This window comes from Cupressus sempervirens, chromosome 7 (assembly GCF_028749045.1).
Source record: "Cupressus sempervirens isolate cs-2001-9-10 chromosome 7, ASM2874904v1, whole genome shotgun sequence".
In the NCBI taxonomy this organism is placed as follows: Eukaryota; Viridiplantae; Streptophyta; class Pinopsida; order Cupressales; family Cupressaceae; genus Cupressus; species Cupressus sempervirens.
Genome location: NC_143124.1, coordinates 348,563,549 through 348,582,408, shown reverse-complemented (window position 1 = coordinate 348,582,408; position 18,860 = coordinate 348,563,549). Strand labels below are relative to the sequence as shown.

Below are 18,860 nucleotides of genomic sequence, written 5' to 3'. Positions count from 1 at the left end.
TTGCTCCTGCCCCTATCTCTTCCTCATAGTATACATGGCATACTCAAGCAAAATATTCTCTCTTCAACGCGGGAAGTTATGGTCCAATGAAAGTGCAAACTCGGAATAGTTCACTACTATAAATCAATCAGATGCTCGGCCTATATCTTCACAACCTTAGGTTTGTGAAACAGAGCACATTCACAGTCAAGGTAGTTGCCTAGGAATAAGGCACGATGGCATAGAAAAAAGCTAAATTGTTGGGGTATAGACATGGGACAGAGTACTTCATCCATCACAACCATGAAGACTCTGCTCATTCCTGCTTATATTCACAACCAATGGTAAGTTCAAATTATTTTGAGTAAAATGTTCCCAATTACAGGGGTGGGCCATGTGTTACTTCAAAAGCGGTGGACAAGCAAAGCCATAAAAGACAATACCAAGGCACACTCATGGAAAACTCATGGCTAGATAATCTAAAGGAACATAGACTGCAGATTGAACATGTTAATACACATGCGTAGGGTAGTCACATTAATGCACAGGGTGTTAAAGCCATTTCATAGTGTTCAGCTAATTCACACATTGTGCCAATTGATATGTAGGGAAATCTCGTCAATATGCAGGGTACTCATAGTAAACATGTGTCACCATTTCCCTTTGAGCATGCTAGGAACATAGGCCACATCCTTGGCAATACACGAGGGCAATTTCACCGTGTATGTAATATACAATGTAATCTGTAGGGCCCCACTAATCTGCATGATAGAAATATCATACCACACACATAGGTAACAGAGGTTAATGCATAGGGTGAAGAATTCCATCTGTAGGTTGCACATATTAATTTTTAGGCACAAGTTAATATGCAGGAACCAAATTTTGTTGTTAATCAAGCAACCTGTGGTGAAGGCATGGGACACAGTTTTGATGCCAATAAACTACCAATGGACAGTGTCATTTATCATAGGGAGAAATCAGACCACGACTTGGGCCATGTAGGGACAATTGCAAAGAAAAATGGGCATCCACTCAATGATTCCTCTTATCCCTATCATTGTAGGTCTGAGATTAACATGGATGCCAAAGAACTTAGCCAGGATCATGAGTGTGCTGAAACAGAAAGGCGGGGAATTATAAAAACTAGACACATCAGTAAAGAGGGAGTTAACAATTTGAATGGGAAAACCTTGGTCTCTAGTTCTCCATTTGAATTAATTCAAGCTCCAACAGAGAATGTTGAAACTCATTTAAGAAGATCCAATAGAGAAAGAAGAATTCCAGTTAAATTTTTAGGCTATGAGTTGTTATTTGTTGAAGAGGCAGAGCCTTCGACTTTGATTTTCGAATTCTTTGAACCCACCACTTATAAAGCTATAGTTAAAGATGTAAATAGTGAAAAATGGCAAGTTGCAATGCGTGAAGAAATGGATTCTTTACTCAAGAATCGAACTTGGGATTTGGTCTCTCTTCCGCCAAATTGAGAACTACTCAAGAACAAGTGGATATATCATGTGAAAGACAAAGCAAAAGGCAACAAACGCTTCAAAGCCAGATTGGTGGTAAAGGGATTTGATCAAGAAAAAGGGATAGATTTCAATAAAACCTTCTCACCGGTTGTCAAGATGACAACTATCTAAATTATTTTGGGATTAGCAACATCGTGGGATCTTGAGTTAGAACAACTTGATGTAAAAACCACATTCCTACATGGTGATGTAGAAGAGAAATTTTACATGGAGTAGCCTCAAGGGTTCATAAAGAGGGGACGTAAATATCTTTATTACAGATTGAATCGAAGCTTGTATGGCCTCAAACAAGCCCCAAGACAGTGGTATGTAAAATTTGGTCACTTCATAGTTGAGCATAATTTCACAAGATGTGAATCAAACCCATGTGTCTACTTCAAGAAACTTCTGAGTGGTGAGTTTGTTATCCTTATTCTTTATGTCGATGACATGTTAGTAGCTGGCACAAACAAAAGAATAATTAATGAGTTGAAGCAAAAATTGGCCAGAAAATTTGCAACGAAAGACTTAGGGGCGGCCAAAAAGATTCTTGGCATGACAATCACAAGGGATAGAAAAAAGAGGGAAATCACTTTGTCTCAAAAACAATACATTGACAAAGTTGTTGAAAGAGTTGACATGGCTGATGCAAAAGTAACTCCTATTCCTCTTGCTGGTCACTTTCGATTAAGTTCTAAATTATGTCCTAAAACACAAGAAGAAAAAGAATTTATGGATAAAATTTTCTACAAATCAGCCATTGGTAGGATTATGTATGCTATGGTTTCTACTCAGCCCGACATTGCTTATGCGGTGGGAATTGTGAGCAGGTTCATGAGCAATCACGAAAAATCTCATTGGGAAGTTGTCAAATGGATACTAAGGTATCTAAAAGGTACTTTAGATTATGTCTTATGTTTTGGTGGAAACAAAGTTTAGCTACAAGGTTACACTGATTCTGATCTTGCCAGAGACTTTGATAAACGAAGGTCTACCATAGGTTACACCTTCACGTTTGCTGGAGCTGCGATCAGTTGAGCTTCATGGTTGCAACATTGCATTGCTCTGTCTTCAGCTGAGGCTGAATACTTAGCTCTTTTTGAAGGTGCAAGGGAAATGATTTGGCTTTAGCGGTTACTTGGTGACTTGAAAGTTCATCAAAGTGAGTATAATCTATTTTGTGACAGCTGTAGTGCGATCTTCATGGCACATAATCAGTCATCACAACATCGCTCCAAGCACATTGATGCACATGCTCACTTTGTTCTTCATGCAGTCGAAGAGGGCAAGCTGAAAGTTGTCAAGATTGATACCAAGATCAATCTGGTTGATATATTCATGAAGGTTGTTGCCAAAGAGAAGTTTGAATGTGCTAGAACTTCACTTGGGCTTGTGAAGAAAAGATAGATCATTCTTTGAACAAGGTATTGGGTGATTAGTTGCAGCATTGGTTGTCCTTCAGGTGGGAGTTTGTTGATATGGTGAAGGCCAATGGTCTCTTGTTTCTTCCCTCCAATAAGCGCGTCTCATTCTGAGACTTTTCATATGTAATATTATTGGACCCTTTTTATATGCTGCTCCTGCTCATTTTGTAGTCACCTTTTTACATATTAATCCAATACTCTGCAGTCTGGAAGTAGCCACTATTATGGTAAACTAGGATAAATCTGGTGTTGCGTATTTTCATGTTTAAATCCTTTCAATTATTGACAATTAAAAATCACTGGTATCTCGTAGGTGGTACATTATCAGGGAGAATCGCCGCAGAGAAGAGCAGGTTGCAACAGGAAAGTAATAAACTTACGCAGAAAAGCTTACGTTTCAAGGCCAGAAGTCAATGAAAAGCTGCGAAACAAAGTGCCGTAACATGCAAGCCGTCATTAGTAACATGCACCGCAATCTGTAATAAATCTCTTTCCGAACTTTAATATTAAAGATGCGACAAATTTCCTTCATCCTCCTCTTCACTAATTCCAGAGTACGGATTGGATACGGGATGAGAGAATAGGACAATGGCTGGCATACTTAGCGAGCTACACATATTATTGATTTAGCACGATCAAAGAAATATAGCCTCGGATTATAAATCAATAGTACCTATGTGCTTTTGGTCCAATCAACGTGATTTTGACAAAAGTTGTAGGTATAATATTTATTTCTATGTTTTTTAAGTCAATATTTCAATATTTCAGATCTACACACAATGAGAGAAGACAAGAATAGACATATTTTACTGTTTTATTCTTATTTTTTTCATTGTGATAATAGATTACAGATTGTGATCTGAAAAATTATGATAATGCTTATTTTACTCTTCTATTCTTTTATTGTTTTATATGTTAATGATATATTGTAGATTGTGCTTCTATTAAGATACTCAATCAAATGCAGAAATAAGAAATTTAAATTTCAAATAAATTATAGAAATCTGATAATATTAATATAATATAATTCAATCTAGATATGATAAAGTAAAAGGCGTGACAATAGGTTAAAGTGATAATATAGAAAAATAATATATATATAATTGGATGATTAATAAAGAGATTAGTAAAATATAAATAATATTAAATCAAAAATAATTATTTTGATTGTGCTCACATTATAGTATGGATACCATTTTAAAATCTTAGGTGATACACGAAACATAAAGTTCAAGTATAAAATACTAGATATACCATCATATAAGAGAGCAATTATTGTTAGGTCATACTTAAGAGAGCAATCATTGTTAGGTCATATACAATCAATCATTAATACCTCTAGGATAGAAAACATAAGGTAGAAATGATGTAAAAGAACAAACACGTTTAAAGATGATTCTAGTAAGCATCAGCTCAACATTATGATGGACTATTTGTTTAACCCACTTAATAATAAAGTGTATCAAAAAGCTAGATAATTTTGATGTATACCATAAAGAATTTGGGCGGATGTCTTCTTTGACCAAGTAAGATCAAGTTACATTGGGTTATGAAATATGGAATTGGATGAGCAATAATAAAAAGATTACTAATTGTCATTATCTTTAAGAAAATTTCATGCTCCATTTTATAATTAGATATATACTTCAAATGGGATTTTTTAATTCACAAAAGACACACAAACATCTCACAACAAATATATATTGAAACCAACATTAAAGAGATCTATTAATTATAAGTAGTACCTACCTTTAACGTTACTTGTATCCAAACAATCTACTAGATAAGGTTAGGGCGACTGCTAGGGAACTTATTTCAATATTGTCAACCTCTAACTATAGAACACTTAGTAGCGTCCAATTAATCTCATTACCATGCATAAAGTATTTGAAATTATTGGAAGGGAAACGAATAAAGCGAGTTTCTAAGTTCAGGTGGGCACATATTTCCTTGCATTAGAGAACACTTGGTTCTTCTTCCTCGTGCTTTGCATCGTAGGTTCTCTCTTTACATTAGTAAAATTGCACTGTCTTTTCAAGGATCAAAATGCACTTTTATTAATTAATTACAAATTTATATATGAATGTTCATTTGTTAAAAAATACAAACAAATTGATTATAATGTACATTTTAGCCCCTTCATAATCAAAACCTAGTAAAACACTCGTCTAGAGATCTTTTCTCAAATTAAAGTGTTGTTACATATTATTGGTGTATTATAATTTTTTTAATAAAATAAATAATAGTTCAGTACTAAAGCTTTTACGCATGGTACTGGGACATAATAAATAATAATAATAAAAATAATATGAAACTGCGCTTGAGAAAAGCTCTCGTCATTATTTTCCTCGGTTTTACAATGGTAACGTACATTATCCATTGCTTCGTTGGACACAAACGTATTGTCGCCATGTGATCAGATCCCATCATCCCATAATTCCTCAGCCGTTTTGAAAGGACCGTTGACTGGATCTACAAAGAAGTTCCTGACCGAATCTGTCGGTCGTTGTCTTATACTGCTAATCTTTCTGTGGTCTTCTTCATCCAATTTCCAGTCAAATACGTGGAAGTTGTGAGATATTCTTACGGGGTTGAAACTCCTGGTTATCACAGTTACCCCGCTTTCTATTCCCCAATGCAATGCCACCTAAACAATGAACGTGGTATTGATTTAATTATTCAATGCTCTTTTAATTGACAAATGATAGAGAAAATGTCATAGAAACAGCAGTTTAAAAATACCTGAGCAGCACTTGTGCCATGTTTAGTGGCAATATCTTTAATTACAGGATTCTGTAATATATGGTCTGATCCCCAAGAATTTCCTGGACCTCCTAATGGTGACCACGCAGAAACATGAATATTCATACTCTTACAATACTCCCTCAATTTCTTTTGTTGCCAAACCGGATGCATCTCAACCTGGAAAATAGAATTTCGGTAACGTCAAAAATCAAAAAGCAAAATTCTATTCTATTCTTATTTTCGTTGTTTCGGGACTTAGATTGCTGCCTAGATTTAATAGTTAACCCTTTCGAGGCGTAGCCCTGTAGACATAACATTATACCTTTGTCAAAATTGAAATCTCAATAGAACGTGGAGTAGTTTTTAATTTTGTCGATGAGTTGAACCCTGAACATGTTAAGCGTTAAAGATTGAGCCAACCTAATTAACAAAAGTTTTTAATGGGATGGAAAATTATTTGAAATGAATAAAATGTCGTTCACCAAATGGTGCAAGAATCTATTGAACAGTGTATACTTCGCTCTGTAAAAAGATATACAACTTGGAATAAAAAAACCCATTGGAGTAGACGGGTTGGCTACAGCTGGATTTTATCGCCCAAGAGCTTAAATATATCCGCCCACAATAAAATTCGTTCCAAAATCCATTTTATTAACCTTACATTATTGGTATTCAATGGAAAATCGAGTAATAAGCCTTGTAGGTAACTAGATATTTAATATTACTTTTAATAGAATACGCGAACATTAAATTTTCTTTAAGTAGAGAAATAATAAAAAGACCTGATTTACAGCAGGAGGAATCTTTGCAAACGCGAGAATATTGCTAATCTTCTTAGATGAAAAGTTACTGACACCAATTGCTTTGGCCAGACCGAGCTCAACACAACTCTCCATCGCTCGCCAAACACCTCTGATATCTATTGCTACTACATCGTCTGGTGTTAACATAGGAAATGTGGTACTTTTCTTGAGAGCTAGAGGCCAGTGTATAAGATACAAATCCAAGTATTCCAACTTCAAAGCCCTGTACAAAAATGAAAAGAACCTTTACAATTTGTTCATGAATATTGAGAAGTCTGCAAAACAAAATCCAATGTATGGTCTTACTTCAAACTTTTCCTCAAAGCAGGAATGACGTCTTCAGAATAGCAGTCCGTTAACCAGAGCTTGGATGTAACAAATACTTCCTCACGAGACACAAACCCCTTTTCGAAGGCTTCCTTCAGAGACTCTCCCAAAACACCTTCCGTTGAGTAAATCCTCGCCGTATCAAACGCTCGGTAACCAACCTAGGTAAATGAATATTGTACCAACTTAGCCCAATATTAATGAATCATAGTTAACTAACCTAACCGGGAAGAAGTTCAGGTAAACACCGCGTGCTCATAAATAGGAGGCGTCTTAACTACAGCTGGTTGTATGTATAAGCTTACCTGAGTTGAGTTTCCTAAAATATAAGTGAAAAACTTTTTTAAAATTTAAAGGGACTTAGCAACGAGCTTAACTATTGGCTGACCTGAATGGCCATAAGCACCGAGGCCTTAACATGGTCGAGTGGTGCAGAGCCCTTGGCTGCAATGATATTGTCTGCGGCCAAACCAAACGCTATTACGGGCATCTTGCCACCACTATTTAGTGTTACTGTTACAACTTCGGCCATTTTCTCTGGTAAGAGTACTCTCTTCAATGAGCCTCTAACGTATTACTAACGCTTTATAAATGCACCTCTAACTGTGTTGCTGAGGCTGGAAATGACCCGCCAGCACGTTAAGCCCAATAAGGTGCTTACGTCGGAGTACCTCAAGATGTGCTGTACGGGACGTACATTTGTGGTGGAATGAATCTACCCCGTACTTTCGTAAGTTAAGTTATTATTACAGCCTAGATTCGAATGATTCGACAATCCATGCATTATTAGAGTTTACCATTTAATTATATAGAGAGAGGGTTTGTTTTGGTGAAGGGTGATTGTAAAAGATACGCATTGACAGTATGATTTGAATGTTGCCGGCCAGTTGGCAGCAACTACTAGATTCTGCTGTTAGAGATTTTATCAACATGGATATTTCTAATATATTTATTTAAACATTTGAGATTGCTTGCAATCATCTTAGTTATTTAGGGGTTATTTTAGAACATACTAGTGTTATTCTTTTAGTCATCGAAGTTTGAGTTTTCTTTCTTATTTATTCAAATGCTGTTAATTATTTGTTTTCAATAAATATAATTTTATTTTTCATTTCATTAACAAATTTATTTAAAGAAGCCTTCATAGATGATTATGATATTCATGCTGATTGAATCTATGTTAGATGACAATAGTATAATTCACAAATGAATGAAGTTCCCATCCTTGTTCATGACACTCACGTGACTTCATTTTCACCAAGATCTTATCATTGATAAGTAAACTCAAAATAATCTCAATGCTCACTCTCTAGCAATCTATAATCACAAATACAGACATTGAAATCCTCTTTATTATCCAACAACTTATGTTTCCAAGGAACAAGTAGTGTCCCCAAATGTACACATGGAGAAGCAAATGACAAAGGTCACAATAAAGATATTGCTCATAAAAATCATATGAACAACACCAACATTTCAAGTGATGAAGTGGTGAGCATGGGTGAGGAAAATGTCATGATGTCATGTCATTGGGATAATACGATTCTATAAATGTGAGCTTACTTGTACAAACAAGAAAATATGTAGGACTAATGGATTTCAATTACAAGATGATGGTTTAGCATCTTCTTATAAAAATAGTAAATATAAGATTGCTAACAAAATCTATTAATAATTGTTATATAGAATAAATTGATTACATTTTTATGAAAACAAAGCCTTAACATTTTAACATTTCCTAAAAATATCAAATATTAATGTTTCACCAAAGCATCTATCAATTAATATTATATTATGAGTGCTACTGTACTAAATTGGTTGCAACATTATCAATGCTAATAGTTAAAATAGAGGTCATGTGAATCTCATAATATAAGGTAACAACTACCAACCAATGTTTTATCCACAACATAATCATTATTTATAATGTTTATATATTGCTATTTGAAGCCAAAAATCATGATTAGAAAAATTACATTTAGACTATTAAATATAATAAATCTAAAATCATGAGGCTATGGTGTATACTATAAGAGAACCTTTGGGTTTGTGACATAATAAAAATATTTTAGGTCCCTTGCAATGCCTTGCCAAGGGATCCAAAAGAATTAACCTAAAGTTTTACTAAGTTTTCCATATATATATATATATATATATATATATATATATATATATATATATATATATATATATATATATATATATATATATATATATATATATATATATAAACAAAAAAGAATAAGATACACGTCAAACATAAAGTAGCACAAGAAATAATATACAATCATCTATAAGCATGCATAATAGGTTACATTCCTTAAGGATCTCATGACATTGAATCACATTTGAATTTAATTAATACTAAGTCTAATAAATGCCAAATCCATATGAAAGAATAATAAAAAGTCCAATGTCCATTTAAATAATATACATTTGTTATAAATGCCACTTGGCAATAAAATTTAGAATGTTCAATCATCCACTGTACATGTCATAAGGTATGAAAGGCTAAAAGAATATACATTTATAAAAATAAATTACATCATCCCTATTGGATCCATGATATAAAGTACAATGCAATAAATGAAAGCATCTACCATAAAAGATATAAACATCCATCATAAGGTATAACCATGCATCATAATGATACAAAGACAGAATAAAAGGAAATGTAGACAAAGAAGTTCCAACCATAGTAGCAACAGATGGATCTCGATGGTAAGAGTAAAAAGCACTACCACCTGACCAGGTGGAACCTAAATGGCCCACTCCCATGGCGCTAAGGAGATAGTCTCAAGTCCCAAATAGGATATCAAACCAAATATCAAAAGTACTCTCCAAGTCCAAGAAATCCTAAAAGTATTCTATCTCAAGGGTTCCAATATAAATTGACCTTGAATCCCAGAGACACACAAAGACACGTAGGAAACCTACTATATAAGCAAGAAAGTGTGATCGCACAAATCATGCCAGAGATACCCTAGCAATCTCTTAGGACCCTGGCCCCCTAGTGATCCCTATGTGGCCACTAGTATCCTCTCGTAATGACAAGGCATACCATAGATATAAGGTCGCAACCAAGCATTCTCTCTACTCCCATCCTAGTCTATATTAGCACTCGAGGCATGGGAAAGAATGTACAAAGACTCTTATTAGGTTCATTTTATTCCCATTTAGTGTAGTATTTTCACTTATTAAACAACTTCCAATGGGTTACCCTGGTAGCCACTTAGGGTTCTAGCCTCCATTACAAGCCACTTCCCAACATTACATATAGATAATCTACCCTAGGCTCACAAAATATAAATCAAAGAATCATACAAAATTAACCTTAGTCTTATACAAGTGACTAGAAAGCATCAAGAGAGAAATCACAATAACGCATTAGTTCTCTATGAACAACTGGAAAGCATCCCAAAATAACTGATTAAAGACTCCGAATGGTTAAGTCAAGTAGGTCTTACATTCACCTTAGCAATACACAAGAACACTAGAAAATAATAACAATCAATAGATCAACACACATCAAAGAGCATATCAGACACATTACCATGGTTGGGTTTAAAAGATCAAAATCAAACATAACGTAACAAACATAGAACTCCTAAGCCTCTAGTAACATCCTAAGACTAGTCAAAGCTAGGTCAAACCTCGAAAACCCAAAACATAAACAACACATAGAAAACAAAATAGTCTCATAGTTTGGTTTGATTTGAAAACATGCAGTTGAGTTTAAAAGTAAGGTTTTAGTTTTCATTTCAAAGTATGTTTCAAGTAAAAGATTCTCAGTTTACCCTACAAGTCAACCCATTCAATTATTTGAATAAAATATAGAATTACCTCCATTATATTTTAAGTCAATCTCCTAAAAATAATCTAAGGATAATTTATTTATTTAAATTATTAAAATAATTCTTATTGGAATAATTTACAATTCTATTAAAGATCAGAATTATTAATAATAATCAAATAAATTTACAACTATATTAATTTACATTCATTATCAATTAAACTTAATTAAATAATATTTAATTAAATCGATTAATAATTATCAATAAAACTGTACATAAACTTTTATCAATTATTTATCAAATTTACAATTATTAATAAAACTATTAATAATATAGTGGGGCGGGGGCCCTAGTTCGGTTGGCTAAATCTTTCCTATTGCAGGGGGTTGGTCACGGGTTCTAGTCTCTCCCGTCCTCATGGTACCGGTGGTGTGTCGCACCAGCGCTACCGGTCATGTTAAAAAGTTTACCAGGCTCACTGCAGTTTATAGGGGGGCCGTATTGCACCGATTCCTGCAGTCTAAAAAAAAAAAAAAACTATTAATAATAAATAAATTTAATACTTAATTATTTATTGAATTTCTAAAAATTATTTAATAATAATTATAAATTTAATATTTAATATTTATTAAATAACATATATAATAAAAATAAATGTAAAAAATATGCTTCTCACCTTTTACCACACCTGCGACTTAATACATGTAGGTGGGTTTGCTGCCGGTAGCACCTTCTGTCATGATAGCAGGGTCTGCCATGGCACTACTCCTACAGGCATGACAATAGGGCCTATCGTGCGGCACCCTTTAATGGCCATCGTAAGAAGATGGAAGGGGGGAGGTAGGGTAAAACTACCTCCCCTTAAATAATATTAAATTTATTTTTTATTTTATTTTCCTAAATCAAATTATTATTTTTTAATTATTATTTCATAAAAAAAATTATATAATTTTTTTTAAAAATACAAAACCCTCCTATTTTTAACATGTTCCAGCCTTAATCCGATAGAAAAAATACGACCAGCCAGTGGAATTAATTGAATTTTCAAATTTTAATACAAAATCCCTTCCTTGTTCAATTTCCACATTTAAATCTATTGATGAAGGATAATATTAATCTTTTGGTTTTCTTGTAAATAGAAGATTTGACATACATACCAAAAATACACAATACTAAAACATTCATGACAAGAATTCTTCAAGTAACCATTGAACAAACATGAAGAAGAAAGGAAAGAAAGAATGTAATAAATTGAGCGATGAATCACAAGCCTCTACTTGGACTCTAATGCTAATTGCTACACCCAAGAAGATTGTGAAAGAAATTTCTCCTCTCAAAACCTTCTCTCTTTCAAAAACCATTCCTTTTCCAAAATTTGTAGTCCTTCAAGAATGAACCTTGAATTGGTGATAAGGAGTTCTCTCCTAGAATCGGGGCACTAACTGTGTGATCACCCAAGAGGACTCCTTGCTCACCCAACTTTAACTCATTATTAACTTTTCTTTATCTTTTTCATGCATGTTTAATTAATGATTAAATAACTTTATTTAAATTTTTACTTCACTTCTCTTTTAATTAATTTATTAAATTTAATCTCATGCACGTATTATGCAATCATAAAATTTTTAATAAATTAATTTCTTTTTCCACTTTTTATTTTATTTTCAAATGTTTAATTTCATAAACTATTTATTAACTTAAATAATAATAGTGTTTAGCATTGATTTAAAAATGAAATCTAACTATATTATTATTAAATTGAATAAATATTATCACGTTCCAAAATTTAAACTTATAACTTTTATCTTTAAATTTAATTTTTTTTATTTAATTAATTTCTCAATTAATTAAATATAATTAATTATTAAAATACCATAATAGTTTTTCATTAAATTAAATTATTAATTTAATTTGACTTAATTAATAGAAAAATCACTAATGACTCATAAAACAAAATACAAAAACCCATGATAGAAAAACACATACAAGATCAAACTAAATGGTTATAATCATGAATTAACATCATTCGAAACATTTAGAAGGTAAACAACTTAGATACTTTTCCTAATTTTCTAGGACAGATGGCTTAAAGGTTTATGATTTGGACTTAAGAATTTATCTCCCCTCTCTTACCATTGAGATAATGTGATAGGGTACGCTCATCTTGGCAATTCAGGGAAGTCAATACCCAGCACCTACAATCTACTTAAAATCCACACATGTACAAACACAATAATCTAAACTAAATAGGCAATGGGAGGAAGCGGTGGATCGTGTAGATCCTGACTAGCAGGTAACTGTGACTCCCTTCCTTAACCACATGCAAGATTTCATACATAAAGAAAACATACACATGCACCATACACATGTAGTATGGGGTAAGTATCCATGAGAAAACACATATGATAATCCTTGTAACTAATCATCATCAATAACTAAAAACACTATAATAATCATCATGCATACATTAAGTATAGAGTGCCATGTAATCTCATCATAAATCAACTAAATATGAAACAATATATGATAATCTTGAAACAATGGTACTAATCATCAAGCATAAAACTAGCCTAAAAGAGTTTGGCAATTGATTAAAAAAAAATGCAAACTAAGGGTAAGCACTAGATCTCTACTAAGAATATAATAGGGAAAGAAAAATATTAAGAGGGAGTGAATTAGGATATATAAAACTTTAACACTTCAAACATGAACCATATTTGATAAGTTCATTGTTAACCCTTATCTCAATTTAACATTACACCAAATCAAATATTCATTGCAATATAATATTAGCTCTAGTACCTATTTTCATGAATAAATCTCACAAGTACATAAAAGACTTGATACAAAGATTTGGTAATGCAGAAACCCTCCAAGGTTAAGATAAAATTATTGTGGAGATGACACTCATAAAATCTTCACTACTACAACAATAAAGTGTTCCTGTTAAGGCTATAATGTTTGATCACTTATGGTAATATACCTGTGAGGTGTCTTCCTTGTTAAGAGATTACAAGACTATTAAGTCTACCTTGATTAAAGGATTTTAAACTTATGATGATGTATCCTGTGATGAGTCTGCCCTAGTAAGAGCTTACAATATTGTTAGGTCAACCTTGATTAAAGGATTTTAAATACACAATTAAGTAAGTACTCTAGTAGGAGATTTACATATGTCTATTAGAACCACTCTACTAAGATATTTACCCTAAAATACCTATTAAAATGTATCAATATCTTTATCTTTTAGCATGCAATCTGAATACTGATAAAAGATCTTCTCATTACAAAAATTATATCACCTCTCTTTGATAGATACAATTTATTTCCTCTCTATACTGCTTGGCCTCCTTAAAAGTGCTCAATATATCACTTCAGCTTCACATCAAAACTCTAATTTTGCAACCTATTAAAAACAGGTCTAAAACCCTCCTTAAATAGTTGTTTGGTGAAGCTTCAAGATCATAATCAATGATGTAGATTAATCACTTTTTTTCTTAGTCCTTCTAATTTTATTATTGGCTAATCATCTTTTATATTGATTGGTGATCCTTTATTAGCTGCATAATTGAATCCTTGATGGGCCCCTCTATCTATAAAACACGCTTCCAACTCGACAAAAATGTTTTACATCAATGTTTGTGTGATTTCAAATATTTATACAACTTTACATTACACAATACATATACCTTATTAGCACTCAATGCAAATTAATTCTTCGTGCAATCCCACCACCTTAACTATAATAGGCTTCAACTATTTTTCTCAACCTGTATATCATTTGGCTTATGTTTCTTGCTAAAAGACTTGGTAACTACTGGAGTACTTGGAAACACTTGGATTACTTGGTAGTAACTACTTCTTGGAAACAACTAAGTATTTATACTTATCCTTTACATAGCATTACTTGGCCTAAATAGAATCACTCATTCATATTGTTGATAGAATAACTCTTCATACTAAATGATTAATTGTTTGGCACTAATTGATAGTAAAAGATTACCTTTAGGGTCAACAATCTTACCATTTGGGAAATAGTGGAAAAACCACTTTGTCATGATCAAAATTGACATTTTAAAACTTAAAAATATGTACTCCCCTTAGGAATATAATCAATTACTGTAACTTGGTCTATACATAGGTTTCTATGCTTGTAATTTTTTAATTCTTTTTGACAATTATTTATTTCTAGATTTTGTGCATCAATGAAATAGATTCATTATTACTCAAACAAGATAAAACAAAATGTCGTATACACATATATCTGCATAATTTTTTTATCACTGGCCAGGAATCACATTTCCCCCTTGTTTTTGTTGCAGTTGTTGTGGGGTACTAGCAGGTGTTAAACCATACTTGTCGAAAACTAGTTTATGAATCTACAAAATCATTTTTAATGTACTGTCCCACAAAGTTCTTATAGACCATAATGCTTGGAGTTTAATCTCCAATATTTTTCCTTCTAGATCAACCATATTATATACTATAGGAAAATTAGGATCCATGTTTACTGGCTCTCTAGCACTTTGCAAATATATCTCCATTACCTCCAAGTGATGTGTCAATATAGCTTGAATTGGTATAAGCCTTGATCTTATTCTGTTGTCTTGTATCCATTACAAAAATCTCAATTCATGAATGTGAACTAAACTATAAATCAACTTCATTTTTATTCATTTGTGCTCTTATTTCATTTGTAAATAGGGAAACATCACATAACATTCTAAACAATATATGTAGATTTTGTACTACCTTCTTTAAGTTAGTTGCAATTTTAGAGAGTTCTACCTATCTTACAACTATTTCAATTACAATCTTCTAATCACTTTTTTCTCAAACTTTCTCTCAAACCATTGCATATGTCTTCCATTCATGTAGATGTATGGATCATTTAATTTATCCACTATTTGAACCAATTGTTCCATGATTGGAGATTTCTCATTCAAGTTGTCACCAAAAATAATGTGAAGGAATATGTCCTGATCTTATACAATACCTCTTTTTATTATTTTTTCTCTTTATATTTATTTTTGCTTTGTCTATCTTTCTAATAACTCCTGAAGTGTTTTCATCTAAATATAAGTAAAGTTTCTTGTGTACCAACCAGGAATCAAAATAACTTCATTAAGTGTTCTATGCTTTCCTTGTATTGCTTGAGATTATCGTTTCACCTTCTTCTTACACCTCTTGCCCTTGAAGCCTAGCGTGATGGAGCTCAACACAATTATTAGTAAACATTGTGTTGTGACCTCCAAACTCAACTTATGCAACTCTAATATCATCCCAACAATCTATGTCACATCCCATGTCTTTTTCTCTGCAGAGCTTACAACTATACCTATATTTTATAGAAATTGATCTTGTTTGTCCTTAATTTCAACTATTTGGAGTTCACTAGCTGAACTCAACTAGCCAGTCTCCTTACTTACCTCAATCAGAGGTCTAATTTTGGGGGTCTCTAATCTATAGTAGATTCATCTACTTTAACATTTTGGATCTCATCTCCTTCTTTTCCCTTAGTGGCTACATTTTTCTATGTAGGCACTTGAGTGGTTTCTCCTGTATTAGCTGACACACTCTGTTGTTTAGCAACACAAACCCGTACATCACCCTAGCTATCAACTAGACTTGATATAGAATCAAGAGTAGATGAAAGTTCAACCAATTGAGTTGCCACTTGTGTTTTAATATTTGGATGATCCTTAATTTCCCATCAACTTTCCATGGGCTGGCAACTACATAGACTCAATCTAAACTTGGCTTATTGTTGGCTATACTACATCAGTCATTATGGCCTTAATAGAATTGGTTTTAGGTTCATCTTTCATAGTCACAATCTATGTCTTCCCTTTACTTAGTTGTACCAAATTATTAAAAGTATCAACAAGATAAACTTGTTCATTATCAAAAGCTTTAGTGTTGTCCTACTCAACATTTTCTTTCTCATCCTTTTGATCATCATCAATAGGCATAAGACCATAGATCTTCTTTCACAAAATTTTATTCTCTTTAGCAACATTTTCTATTTTAGTTTTTGGTATTAAAAATGCTCTCCCCTTTGGTATAAATTTATTTTTGTATTTTCTCAAAGCTAAAAAATTTGACTCTTATTATATTCTTACATAATCTAAGTTAATGTGGCTTCCCTTATTTGTGTTTCAATGGTTAATGCAAACTTCCAAGTTCCATCAATCTTATTAGACAATTCTTTAGGAATAAATTTTCCTCACTCTATAGACGTGTATTTGAAATTTACCATCATATCTATTACAAACTCTTCTACTTTAATGTTAGCTTCTTTGCTCAATGTTTCATATTTTATGTAATGAAAACTTGATAATCCTATAGTTTTGCTAAGGTTTTCACATACAACATCAATTTTTTGAGGATTCTTGTGTACTACCAGCTTGAATTGACTCAAGACCTTTGACTTGGTCCTTTCTGCTTCATTCTCCTCATCATCTTTTTGCACAATGAGCTTTCTTATTGCTTTCTTTTCTTGTTTCCTTAGTTCATCTTCTATAGTAGTGGACTTCCTTATTGTTGAACTTTTCACTAGTGTAGGCTTGACAATCTTCAGAGCTCCTTTCTTTTGGGGTTTGACAATTGTAGTAGTTTCTCTTGTTCTCTTTCGTGTGACCCTTAGTGGTGTAGGTGTGTCCTTTGTTACTACTTTCTAATGATTACTCTCTAGAATAGGTTCAACAATAAATTTTTTTTTACCTTTCTTAGCCTATGGCTCAGTAGCCATTATCTCCTTGTCTTTTCCTTTATCATCATCATTTTTTGTTACATCCTCTCCTTTTTTTTCTATCATATGAAAATACATGTCTTTCTTGAGTCCTTCACCTAGAGCTTTCTCTAGATTCTCAATCATGGGTTTCCTCTTCTTGTTTAGCTTATATGCATTGATTTGAACTATTATTTTCACCTTATGTAACTCATATTTTTTGAATGGATCAACTTTCTTCTCAACTTCTTCTTCCAATAAAGTTTTTATATATGTAATAAATTTATCAATATTCACCTCATAAGGTAGAGGTCTCAACCATGCAACCCTAGGTAGACCTTCTTGGGCATAGGTAAAATTAGTGTCTACTAAGAAGCATATATCATGATAGTATTTTTCTACTAGGAATTGTGGTATCCTAGAACTATTATTCATTTTCATCTTGAATTCCTCAAAATAGCCATCCATAATAGTGTAAAAGTTATCACCAATCTAGCATATAAACTCATTAATTTACTAGGTGACATACATTGCCTATATTACCAATAGTAGGAAAAAAAATTTTCACATAAAGTAAAATAAAAACTACTGAAGATCCAAAATTACATTCATTGTTCTTTGGCTTCTTTATGCTCTTCAAATTCTCTGCAAGCTGGGTAAGTTGGAGCTCAGCTAGGTCATAACTATCATCCTTCTTTACAATTTTACATCACAAGTCCATTGCAACAAATTCTACACCATTAGGTCATCTTGGTTGATAGAATTTATGGGCAATGACTCTAATAATGAATGCAGTCTCTACATCTTTGATGGTAAAAATTGGCATTCCTCTCTTATTTGATTTAGTCAATGCACTAGCTTTAGTTGATTCCCTTCCTTGGCATCAAATGGTCTTAACCCTATCCATAATATGGTATCCTGTGACATGGTGAGTTATCTTCTTTGTAATCCGAACTAGTCCATTCTCAAGCCATAGCTTCATGTCATGAATACAACTCAAGAAATCTTGATCCTTTCCATCTTGAAAGTCATTGGAATATTTAGGGTATGGATCAACACTTATGACTTATTAGTCATACCTCAAGATTCTATAACTCCCATTGAGTTGATTGTTCTATTTTCTATCTTTGAAACTGAATACTCCTACTAAGTAGATCTATTGTGCTGAATCTATTTCTATAGTCTCCCTCTATGTTTAGTCTCCTCCAAAACTTATGCTCTTCTTTGGTTCATTCTACTCCTTTCTTCATTCTCTCCCCCTTTTGACACTTATGTCATGGGTGGTACACAAATTGTGTGTTTCTCCATGAATGGTTTATGGACCTCCATTATAATTTTTAGTGTTGCATCCAATTTTTCACATGCTACCTCCAAAGATTTGACTTGAATGTCTAACTTGGTAGTAAGGGTGACTAGGCCTTCATGAGTAGAAATATAGGAATCATTCTTCATCAATGTTTCTTCATAGGCTAATTCCTTGTGTAACACCTCCATGTGAGGGGTTAACATGGAATTGATGTTGATTAGTGTAGCCCTAATATTTACAT

The 18,860-nt window shown here is 32.8% G+C and overlaps 1 protein-coding gene across 1 annotated transcript; it reads right to left on the bottom strand.

Annotated features, from left to right (window-relative positions):
- Positions 1 to 5,330: 5,330 nt before the first annotated feature.
- Positions 5,331 to 7,321, bottom strand: LOC149546880 (non-functional NADPH-dependent codeinone reductase 2-like). Its single transcript, XM_089794683.1, has 5 exons — positions 7,178 to 7,321; positions 6,769 to 6,950; positions 6,442 to 6,685; positions 5,657 to 5,836; positions 5,331 to 5,561 (listed from the first exon to the last, which is right to left on the bottom strand). Exons 1-5 carry the CDS (start codon positions 7,319 to 7,321, stop codon positions 5,331 to 5,333), a joined length of 981 nt encoding a protein of 326 aa, XP_089650809.1.
- Positions 7,322 to 18,860: the final 11,539 nt, after the last annotated feature.

Bases quoted from the DNA above. Each gene is read 5' to 3' on its own strand.
- LOC149546880 (XM_089794683.1), bottom strand. From the start codon at position 7,321: ATGGCCGAAGTTGTAACAGTAACACTAAATAGTGGTGGCAAGATGCCC. The intron at 6,951-7,177 runs GTCAGCCAATAG...TCATTTACCTAG, and splicing joins CGGTGCTTATGGCCATTCAG to GTTGGTTACCGAGCGTTTGA. The intron at 6,686-6,768 runs GTAAGACCATAC...ATTTTTGTACAG, and splicing joins GCTTTGAGGAAAAGTTTGAA to GGCTTTGAAGTTGGAATACT.